The 12,392-nt window shown below is 34.9% G+C and overlaps 1 protein-coding gene across 3 annotated transcripts in view; it reads right to left on the reverse strand.

The window, feature by feature from the left end:
* The window catches only part of LOC107042837 (solute carrier family 12 member 4), a 288,759-nt gene that overhangs the window by 32,926 nt on the left and 243,441 nt on the right, over positions 1-12,392 (reverse strand). For all 3 annotated transcript variants that reach the window (XM_015264037.1, XM_015264036.1, XM_015264038.1), the window contains one exon: positions 9,084-9,175. In XM_015264037.1, the coding sequence (XP_015119523.1) occupies positions 9,084-9,175 (92 nt within the window). The remainder of the gene's footprint in view (positions 1-9,083; positions 9,176-12,392) is intronic.

The following is a 12,392-nucleotide window of genomic DNA, read 5'->3' on the forward strand; positions in this document are numbered from 1 at the left end:
TTCCCATTTGAGAATTGCTTGGGAAAGATAAAAAAATTGTTACGAAGCGGCAATCGACCACTGGTTCAGATTTGCCGACGTTTATACGAAATTTTCATGATTGATGAGAAAAAAGCTCATCTTCCACGACCTGTTGAAATTTTGAGAAGATTGAAACCGAATGCCTCTCGGAAAATTGTTATAAAACGATTAAAATACAAAGGAGTAATTTTAACATCAAAGGCGCCAGATAATACAGTGCTACTGAACAAAGGGACTCTTATGCAAATCCACAATATTTACCTTCCTCAGGGCACGTCTGATAACAAAATTCAAATAAATGGATCTACATTGAGAATTCCTCGAGCAATGTATGAGAACCCATGTAATTCAGCAATTTTCAAAATGTGGGAAGTAAGTAGACGTCAGAGCAGGCCAATTTCGTGTTGCTTAACTTCAGTAACGAATAAAATGATATTTATTGACATGAGTGAGGGAAACGAAGAAAAACTTTTTGCAATATCTCTTTTGCACATGTGAAGCAGTCAGCCAATTTTTACATTTTTATCAGGTGTTTGAAAAATAAAATATGAAGAAAAATAGTTATATATATTTTATAGAATTCGTAATCTGAATGTCTCCGATTAGATTCTCTCCAAATCTCCAACCTTTAAATAATTAAATATTTCTTGGGATAATAAAAAACTATTCGTCGCAAATATTGAATTTGGTACCTTGAATCATATGACGTTAGAAAACGAGGAAAAATGACTTCCCTTATCAGGAAGCTGAATATTAGGGGCGGGTGGGGTAAAACGGACACTTTAGAGTTTTTTAAAATTATTCATAACTCATTAACAAATTGATCAGTTGAGCTCAGTTTAGGCTCGTCACAAAGGGAAAGAATTGTTCTTTGTACTGAAAAAAAAATTATTAAATTTTATCAACACTTCAACCCCTTACTAACATTTTTAAAAAAGTCAAAAGTGTCCGTTTTACCCCAACCTCCTTTATTTCATTTGCTAAAAAGTCGGCAATTCTGGGTGAAGGGAGAGTGATCAGTATTTCCTGATGAAATGGTTAAATTTCAATAACCGCCTACTGGGTTAGGCGGTTAAATGAAGTTTTATTCCCAAGCTTGAAGAAAAAACTGAAAATGAAAAAAAAATGCAAATTCCACTCTTTCCTCCATGAGTTATTGAGGGTCAAACAGTCAGTTTTACCCCACTCGCCACTATGCCCCAAAGCAGCATGACGCCACACTCAACACGCTACGCTCCGACTCAAGGTCGCCTCAGTTTCTTTCACAAGCGTTGTGGGCACCCGGCACTTTGAGCTCATCGTGTATACCCGGCATTCTCAGACCATTCCATGCACATTGATAAATTTGAGGGTATTCAGGGAATTCCAGGGTTTCAAAGGACTGGAAATATATTAAGTTCAATTCATTCGTATTGTGTATGAGTGCTGTTTCAGTGTGTTCAAGTGCTGATTGTGGTATCCTAACCTTCAAACGATGAGACACGCCAAACGAGGCAATGAAGGTTTTCGATGACAACAGGATTCATGTATAAAGAAGATACAATTATTTGGTCAAGAGTTATACGGTAAAAGATATTCATGACTCAATTTTTCATCAATCATGTGTGTGCAGAGTTCATGGTGCAATATTTATCGCACAGAGGTGGAAAAATGCGATCTAACCTCAATCTGTTTTCCAATATTTATGCACTAAGGGACAAATTCATTTGTTTCAACTAAATTTATGTTAGCCAACAAAATGGTAGTATTTTCCATAGAAGGTCTGTGTTTAACTTCGTATTTCGAAAAAATTTGCTTGTTACAGATCTTTTTTTTTTCTCTCGTTAGGACAACGTGAAGTAAAATGGACGTTTTCGACGTTTTTTCAATGTTAATATCTTATTTAATTTTTGATGAAATTCGATCATTTTTTTCCATGGAAAGTGTAATTGTTTCACTTTGTCCCCTATATATCTATTTTTGGAGATGAATATTTTCGAACAATTTCAACTGAATCTTTTTTTTTGTTTGCCATTCAGATGAGTGATTATTTTTATAAATTGGTGGTTTTCCCTAATGATAACGGGAATTTACTCAGTATTGATATTGCTCCCTCATCATGGATTGAATGGGATGAGGATTCAAACAAGTTACAATGCTTTTGGATGCCGGGAACTATCACAGCTCAGAAGTTTATTGAACTGACTGATATGATACAAAAAAAGCTCCACCGAATCCAGCGTGGCCAAAATTTGATGTCGACGTCAGGGGCCGCGCCCGCTCGTACGAAGAAGCCATGAGGAAATTAAGCCAACTGGAGAAGGAAAAATGGGCCTTTTCAACTGATGATGAAATTGCATGCCAGAAGAAAGCTACTGAAGACGCGAGGAGTTATCGAATGAAGAAGATAGCAATGATGTCGCCGAAAACAGTTAAGGAGGATTTGGAAACTTTTCACGTTGATCTCACTGTTGAGGATAAAAATAATAATAAACAAATTGCAGATATATTCATCATTCTATTTTGCCATTCTACTCTTACAACTTTGACTACTTTGTTCATGATTTTTCTTTATTCAGTTCATGAATAAAAGAAGAATCTAGTATCCAGTGGAAACGTGTACATTCTAGCATAATACGATTTTTTTCAAATTCTCCGTTTCATTATTCCTTCCTTTTTGGTAGCTGAGAATACGACCAAGCAGAAACTCAAGGAAAAACTGGAAAAATATCAGAGGCCATATGTTTCTCCACCGAAAAAGAAGAACAAAATATTTCACACTATCTCCTCCGGGGCTTCTTCATCATCAGAATCTGACGATGGCACATCAGCGTCGCATGCACCGAGTCCAGAAGTCAATATCAAATCACAAACATTCCGAACTCCCACAAGGAAAACAGGAACTAAAACTCAGCCAGATTTCGAATCGCCGAAATCATCCAATGAAGTGGAAGGGATATCTGAAGAGGAGATCCTAACACGTCATCGCTCCCTGGATCGAGATAATATCACTTCTGACAGAGAACGCAAAGGTTCAAAAACCGCGAAGCAGACAAGCAGCCTGCCTGTTTCCTCTGAATTTTACACGCCTAGACGTCGTCCCATTCATAGCCAAAAATTACAAAACTATGTGAAGAATACATCGAGAGAAGCAACAAACAAGCAGAATTTGGATCGTCCAGGCTCAAATCCATCTCGCCACTTGAATGATGTTTATTTTGAACAAGAATCTGGGAAGTCACTTACATCCAATGGACGTCCAAAAAAAATTATCGACAAGCCTCACGATCTGCCTCACCTTTGTCAGAAGTTTACACCTCGGAAATTGTACAGCATAGAGTGACAGCAACCGCAGAAAAGTGCTCTGAATGGTGACCCGAATGCGGCCTCAAAAAATGTGAAGTCTTTTGTCTCTCCAAGGATAGAAAGAAATCGAAGCAAATCTGCTACACGATCAGCCACACAAATCCCTCTCAGTGCATCTACTTCATCAAGCAGAGATCCGCCAGGTGGTTCAGAGGATTGGGGGGCGAATTCTGAAGAAGAGGGTAATTTTTATCTGCATATTTATTTCGTTTCTCTCTTTTAATTCGGCAGTATTCGAAATTCTATTATATTCTTTTCATCCCCATTAAAGGTTCACTGTCGGAGCTCATTGCCAAATCTCATCGCAGTTTGGTGAAACTCATTGGCGACGTAAAGGGCCTAGTGATTTCGGTTGCTAACAGAATGAAGAAGGTGGAAGCAAGAATTGAGGGTCTGACTCCTAGACCAGCTGAGGAAGGTGGGGGACTGAATAACACTGAAATTCAAGTTCCAGATTTAATTCCATTACCCTGTACCACTATAGGACGTTTCGAAGAATTTAACGATTTGCTCGTTGTGGATCTTCAATATCGTACTAAAATAGTGAGTATTTAAGTTATTCATCTCGTACATATCATACTTTGATCGTAATCGTCATTATGAAGTGAACGATGCACGTCGGACGAATAATGTGGTCTACTCCAGATGGACTCCAGATGACAGAAATCTTTCTTGAGATCAAATAGTATCATCATCAACTATTTTTCAATGTATTAGATGACCAAAATTCACCACATACAAATGAAATATATTTTGGAGCTCCTGGCTGTTATTCATTCTGTCATTAACGTAAAAATACCTATTTATCTACGTTGATTCCTCAATAAAATAACAACCGAACGCTTCAATTAATATTTCACTTTTCCCGTGGCGCATTATGGTTTTTTCATACTGAAACCATAATTAATGACAACAGTATGTAGCAGTCCAGAGGGCTTTTTTAAAATGCATTATTTCTCCTAAAATGGCGGTTGTAGTACGATTTACAACAAAAATTTCTGAATCCCAATTTTCTTTCTAATTAAATGTAACAGTAAGTGTGAATTAATTCCCCCCCCCCAGAGATGTTCAGCGAATTCACGTTTTCGTCATTGCCTCTTATGATCTGTAGAGTTTTCTCTATATGTAAAGTGATGAGTATATCCTTGAATATTTTGTTGATAAAAGAAATCGGAAACAAAACTCTTTATGGATTCAGTATTCACATGATAATGTACTTATAATTGCAATGATAGCCCAATCATATCTGACGTATTTCTTGTTTTGATCTAGAATTAATTCTTTATATCTGGAGTATTCAAATGATGAAATAAATCTTCATTTTTCACTGTCGGGAAATCGTGTTAAGTAATTACTTGGTTATCATTCTGAGACTAATTATTACAATGATCTATCTATTCTTCCTAGCATTTCTCCATTGTTGCTAAATGTATTAAATAAATCATATAATTTTTCCAGAAAACCATAATCGGTATGTCTGTTGATATTAATCGCGCAGTCGCCAGGTGTTTGGGTGAGCTTGTACGTCAATTTGTGACAGCAGACGTTGCAAAATTCTTAGTCCCCTTACAGGCTACTAAAGATAAAAAAGTTTTCAATGATACAACACTTGAAAAACTTATAAAAGGTATTATTTTCTATTTCCAGTCTCTAAAGTTGTAAGGTCATAAGTCGCGCTAGCAGTTGAGTATCTACAGAGAAAAAGTAATCCTCATTGACAAAAAAAAAAACAGTTGATACTCGAATATTTTTTATTCAATCTTCAAGATTCACCTGAGTTGACCGCTGATCATCCTCACAGGAGTTAATGGCGATTAAGAAACCTAGGATTAGGAGGCTTGTAAAACAGTTTCACAATTTTTTATATATTATTCCTGCAGTCTATTACGAAGATATAATTTTTTTTGTGTTTCGTAATTTTTTTTCTCAATAGTTCGAGTGCTCTTGACCCAATTTTCGTTTATCAAGGAATAAAACGTTTTATTTGTGCCACTTTTCCTGGGCGTATAGGATCTCATTTTTTCAATCTGAAGATACCTACAATGACAAATAAAAAAAAAGTTGATAAACTGAAATTTTGATGATTATGTCATGTGACATAATCAGTAAAACACGATTGCGTCTCTTGTAATAAGTTTCTTAAGCCATACTAGAAATCGGGTAACGTAATAGATCTATTTTTAATTAACTCCTCCTAGCCAACAAAAAAAAAATATATATATATATGTATTAATTACGAATGTTCAATCCAGATGGTTATGAATGAACCATGGTACTGGAGCTATTTTATTTGCAATTTTTCCGTTCAGAATTTTCTAATTGTTGTGGGAATCTTTATAAAATCTTAACATAATGGTGTTTGTACTCTTGAAAATTACTTATTCAATTGTTTCGACATTAAAGACTTGCGAACGATTTCCTACGACCATTGGTAATTTCTGAATCAAAAACTTGAAAATAAAATGGACCGACGTTGTGTAATTTCTAGTAAAGCTTAAAACAGTGGTTTCAATTGTAAGAATCGATGAAGGAATACGAAGAAAATAAAACTTGACATAATTATTAAAATTCAAGTTTTCCACTCTTTTCTTATTGGGATTGCAAGGATCTAGGGATTGTGGAAAAAGTTCACTCCATACGTTCTCGAAGGTGGCAGAAAATGAAATGGAGAGCCGATCTCAATTGAAATGAAATTGAAGTCGGTTGAATAAAACTCAAATTAAGGGAACAAATAAAAAAATCATATCTTCAAAATGGGCTGCAGAAAAAAATTTAAAAAAATGAGAGATGGTTTTTTCAATTCCTCCAGTCTTAGCAGGAATCACGATCAACTTCTGAGGAGTTGAGGATCAGGCAGTTGATTCATTCCTTGTGAAACAAATTTTTTCATGTAAAACATAAAATTTCGATTTTTTCAGCATGTTTTTCACGATTTATTCTACAGTTTCATTTTTTTTCGTTAATTAAGTAGAAATTCCCCTATAATTTTCATATTTATATAAACTCTGTAGCGAAGTGATAAACTAGGATAAGTGCATTTCTTTCGAAACTTTTTTGATTGCTTGAATCGAAAGTTATGTCAAACGTGATCAAGTTTTTGAACTCCTCTGAAAAAGTGTCATTTTTGCACTTATCCTAGTTTACCAATTCGCTACAGAACTTTTATTCCAANCGAAAGTTATGTCAAACGTGGTCAAGTTTTTGAACTCCTCTGAAAAAGTGTCATTTTTGCACTTATCCTAGTTTACCAATTCGCTACAGAACTTTTATTCCAACAAATGTCAAGTTAAAATTTTGCGAATTTAGTTGTAAGTTTACTGATTTAACTTAAGGTTGTCCAAGTACCTTTTACAGTTTGGTACAGACCACACTATAGATTCAACCATTTTCAATCATCAAATTTGTCAATTAAATTGCGTGGAAAAAGTTTGAAAAAAAATCAGCGTCGTTCCAATTACATTTTGCACAGAATTAGTATTTGTTCAAACATTCTTTGTTTATAAATAAATAATTGATATTGTTTAAACTTTCGCAAACCTTATTTTTTTTTATACATAAAATCGACTCTTGGTAAAATTGTCAATGTGAATAAACTTTTTACGATTCCGAACAAATTATTTTAATCGTGGAAAATTCATTGTTTATAAATTATTTATAAAACACGCTCGTAATTTTCAAAAATTCCAATTTTTTAATTATTTCATCAATCTTGCTGTAAAAGTAAACTTTTACATTTTTTTCAGATTTTTAAAATTTTTTCCAACACTTCAATATCAAAATTAAAATTCAAACCGGCCAAGTTTGAATAATAAAATCATTGTAAATGTCCGGAAACTTAGGGTCAACTGGGGTTCAAATGGAAGCTTTGATGTTCGACTACAAAAGTAGAAAAGCATTTGGCCGAAGAAAAAATAGCCAAAGTACTTGGATATCCTTAATCTTCACTTCGCCGACTCATTAATTTGACAAAAATTGAAAATGTGCAAATAATATTTGCAGAAATTTACTGTTGACGCTTTGGAAAAAGGGGTCAACCCTTGAACTCGAAAAAATACAACAAGGCGATACAGGGAGTTTTACATAATACCAAATATTGGCGTGGAGGTACCCCCAGAACCTTGGATGACTCTGATGACGAGGACAGAAGGAAGACGCCACAGGACTTAGCTCAGTCTTCTGATAGTTCTGAAGATTAAGGAAGCGTGAAGTGTGTACGATCAAGAGGAAGATATTTTATCATAAGTTCTGTGTTTTTGATATGCGTTGATAATAAAAAATTTGTATCGAATCATTGGTGCGATTTCTTGAATTCACTCCCGAACTGTCCCTCACAGGTTCCCGATTTGGCACTCATGATTCTCCTCATAGGTTACTTGTAGGTTACACCTGATGGGTTACTCATCGTTTAACTGCGTGACGTTTCCGTGGGTTCCCTATCGGTTGCTACCTATGTGTAACCCGCATTCGTATCGGTTTCCACTCACGGGTAACCTACATTAAACCGACGAAATTTCTACTCGGGATAATTGTGGAGTCTTAATTTCGAGTACCAAATTTTTATCACCAGAAGTCCATTTGGATTTTTATACTATAGATATTTCAAATATGAAATTATATATATCTATACCATCCATTTATTCGTTAAAAGTGAAGTCGAAGTAGATCGTTTTAATGATAATTGAATCAATTTTAACCTTTCTTTTTTTTATCCAAATAATCAGTAGAAGTAAATTTTCCAAAAGATGGAAAATCAACAAACTTTGAATGCTATGAGAATATTTTTTGTAATTCTTTTATAAATCGAACGGAAGAATGATGATATCTATATTATGGAATGAATTTGAAATATCATATTTACAGAAACAATCGGAAAGTTCACTTTCAGAGCAATTTACGAAAAATTCTAAATTTAAAAAAATCATCATGAAAATCAAATCAACGAATATAGGTATCGTAACGATCTTTCAACTTCGGCGAAGTGGCTTTGAAGCTAATATTTTTAGCTATCTATGAATAAAGAAAACAATCGTTTGTATAGAAGAAAGGGGTAATAAGAATAATGATGATGCTAACATTTAACTAAGTTGAAAATCTGACAAAGTTATGTAAAAAAATGTTTCTTAATTTAATAACATGAAATAAACTATAAACAATCCGCGGGTTTCTTTGCCAAAGACACATTCTGGGAATGGATTTTGTCTTCAAACCCATTCAACCGAATCCCAAAATTAACATCATTCATCCTATTTTAACTTCCATCCTTGATTTAAAATCGGGAACGAAAGGTATAGTGAAATACCCACTGAATATGCATCACCGCAACTAGGGAATCTCGAGCAGAAATAAAAAAAAATAATAAAAGAATCGCTGATCGAACTCTCTAGTGGCACTCGACCTTGTTCGTCCCGTCCTAAAATGTTTCTCACGCCCCTCGAATTCCTCGAAAATACAAAAACGAAGATAAATGGATTAATGAAGGAAGTGAGGGAAAGAGAAATAGGGGACAGACGAATGTATGAATTGTCCTAGAGAAAAGTCGGCGTTTTTCTTGTCCTGGGATTTATCTACCACATGACTGGACGTGCGAATGGAACTTTGCCAATGGTGATGTTGTAGTTCCGAATATAGTTTTTCAGAAATGGAAGGAGAAACGTGGTGCCAGGAATGTGACGATGAACATGTGTCGTGCATTAAAATCGTACTGGGATTTTACTTACGCTGTAGAGGTAGAGGTTCGTTTCATATCCCGACTTTTTCTCCGAATTTCCACCGACGATCGGATCGCCATCTCCAGCTGCACAACCAACTCCTGAAAAACAGGAAGGAAAGATTTTCAAGGTTATGTTTATGTCGTTGATAATAACTATTTGTTTCCGGATTTAACAAAAAATTGAAAAAAAACATTTGTAGAAGTTTCGAAAATTTTTAAATCCAATTACTCAAAAATTTTTTTTCAATTTTTTCAAACAAAAAAAGGTTATATTTGTATTATGATTTCATTAAATGATTTATTATTAAATAATATTACTTATTGAAAATAATAATTTATTATTAAATTATTTATAATAATGTTCTCATCTTATATTATTTATAATAATATTGCTTCCATGTGGAAGCAAAGAATCATTCCTTATTTTTCAAAATATGTTAATTTCTTCTCTAGAAAATTATAATTTGTCACAACTTGACATTCTTTTTTTTCACTCTTTTCACATCAACTACATTTGTGGAGTGATAATAACAATCTGAATTCCCCGACCATTCAACGGATTAGTTTTCCCACTTTTCGATTAATTAACGAGAATTTCTATATTAGAATAACGCGAGAGGAACACATATGGGAGATCGAATGCATCGTCAACAAAACGTTCCGACGCGAGTGGAACAAAAGCTGGGAATATGTTTCAACAAAAGCGTCACGGGAACGAGGTCAACGTGATTTCCCTTACAGCAACGAGTAGTCTGTGTGCCAGTCCTCTTTTTTACCTCCTACCCGCTTCTGTCTTTTTTTTTACTCATCCACTTTTATTTTTCTCACCCCAGCCCGTCACCGGGTGTTTGGCGCATTTCAGAAAGAAAATATTCATTATCCAACTCTTTCTGCTTCCGACAATTGTGTTAAACTGACACGATTATTAACTGCATCACTTTTTAATGGTTTCGTTCAGATCTCTTTTATTCGTTCAAATAAGGTAATCAGTAAAGCTTCATTCTGAATTAAATCGTCCAGGCTTTACGGTGAAAGTCGTATTGAGGGACAATACAAATTGGCAATTCCATATGTATTGATTAATTATCAAACACCAATAAGTTCCCTTTTTTTTCTGCGAACAATCTCCCGGAAAAAAATCACCGGAAAATTTTTTCCCGGAAATTTTTTTTGCCGTGACAATTTTTCCTCTGGAAAATGCTTTTCCCGGAAAATTTGTGCTCTGAAAAATTTTTCAAGGGAAATCTTTCAGGGGAAAAATTTTCCTAATGAAAAGTTTCCACGTCCCCAAGAAAAGAACCCAAGTGAAATTTCCTTGGAAAATATTAAATCAAACACATACTTGAAAACAGCATCAACTCTTTATTAAATGGAACATTCATTATTTCCTTGAAGAACTCAACTATTTTGCCTTTTCGTCAAAATGATTCAATTCTCAAAAAAAAAATCCACAGCAGGACAAAATTGCAATACAGATGCAGTTTTCCCTCAAGTCAGTCATTTTCAATATAATCAGCAACATATAAATATCATTTTCGTGCAAATATAATACAATTCTTTAAGTGAAACATCTACAATAAAACAAGATTAGATGTGATTGAAAATTGAATCGCATTGAATTTAAAATTTACATATCAACATTAATTGATAAATAATGAATTAATCAAATAAAGAATTAATATAACACTATATAGATGAAACTTTTGAGAAAGTATGGAAGTTACTTTCTGCGGCGATTCCCTCAACACCTAGGATGTAGAACATTCCGAGTACTTGACGCTTCTGACTGGATAAGAGATGATAAAATAGCGGTGATGGCAACATTCCCAGGGGGCTTTGTCATAAAATTCACAAGAAATGATACATGAGAGACACGTTATTTTCCATACTTTATACTCCTCTTCCGCGGAAATCAGAGCTTCTCTCCTCCTGCACGTTATATTTCAAGCTTTTCTCCATGATTCTATGGATATTGCTCAAGAGACACATGAAACTTCGTTGAATGTTTTCCATCTCCCGTTAAGAATTCAATTTTTATCATAAGGTAATCAGATCCGGAGGAGACCTCTTTGATAATATAAATTCTTTCCTCGAAAATGAACGATTCCGAGGAAAAAGCTCAGCAGCCTTCTTTCAAGAGGGAGTTCTGTTCGTCGAGAAAGAAAAATTCCTCCATGAAAAATACAGACTCTATTAAAATCCTCATATTTTGCATCTCAGACCAACTCAAAAGTAATTTCCATTGAGAGATATTCTCTTTTTCTCACAGAAGCGAAATGAAAAGAGACAAAAAAATCATAACGTGTTTATGTAATCTTCTTATATCACTCTTCTTCACTTGATAGTCATAAAGAGTTGTATTTATTTTCTGCCTCTCCGGGCATTTAGAACTACTTTTCTCCCTCAAGAGTGTATAAGCATTTCAGTTGCGTAGCTTGTAAAGTAAGCGACAGGGTTTCAATGAAGTTTTAAATGAAATGGAAGAAAAACATTCCCACGGTTTACATAATTTCTGCATTCTCCTCAATGTTCTCCTTCCATGTTGAAGGGAATGGTAGAGTTTTACTGAAGAAAAATATGGGAAACCAACTCTATTGGAACTAGAAGAATTTCCGCTGGAAACATTACGAAATGGGGAAGATGAGCTATTTTCACTCGATTATAGGGGTACAGGTATAGCATCTTGGGCCGACACTCAACTAAGGGAGCGTGTTTATGGACCAGGTACTGATAGTGGTAAAGATTCCCCGACGAATGTTTTTGATTGAACCTGATCAGGCTGGGAGAAGATTCTCATCTGAATCCCGTGCAGATCAGAGATTTCCGATCCTAACCCAATTCGTGTAGTTCTTTTCTGGATCTTGTTGGTCTAGATCTACTATCCTCATTCGGTACTGAGAATGTCTGATCTTAGTGAAGAAATTCTGAATAGTATTGAATCTAAAACTTTTCCAGTCCTGGGCAAACTGAGGGAAATTTTCACTGTGCATGATTCTGATTGAACCTGATCAGGTTGATAGAAGAATCTGATCAAAATACCAATTCATGTAACTCATTCTTGGACCTTTCCGGTCTTGTCTGGATCTATCAACCTGATTATGTACTGAGAAGTTGTGATCGTAGACGGATCCGGCTTTTCAGAACCAAATTCTTATTTAGATCCAAGTCTGATCAGAATGTTGTGATCTAATCTTTCTTCTCAGAACCAGATTCAATTTGGACCCAATCGTAGATTGCTCAACCCTCTTTTTTAAGATCCTGGCCGGGTTGTGATTTGAAAGTTCAATCAGAACATCCTCAGTGGAAGTTTCGCTGT

Source organism: Diachasma alloeum, unplaced genomic scaffold (genome assembly GCF_001412515.2).
Source record: "Diachasma alloeum isolate Michigan unplaced genomic scaffold, Dall2.0 Dall_scaffold_00528, whole genome shotgun sequence".
NCBI classification, from domain to species: domain Eukaryota; kingdom Metazoa; phylum Arthropoda; class Insecta; order Hymenoptera; family Braconidae; genus Diachasma; species Diachasma alloeum.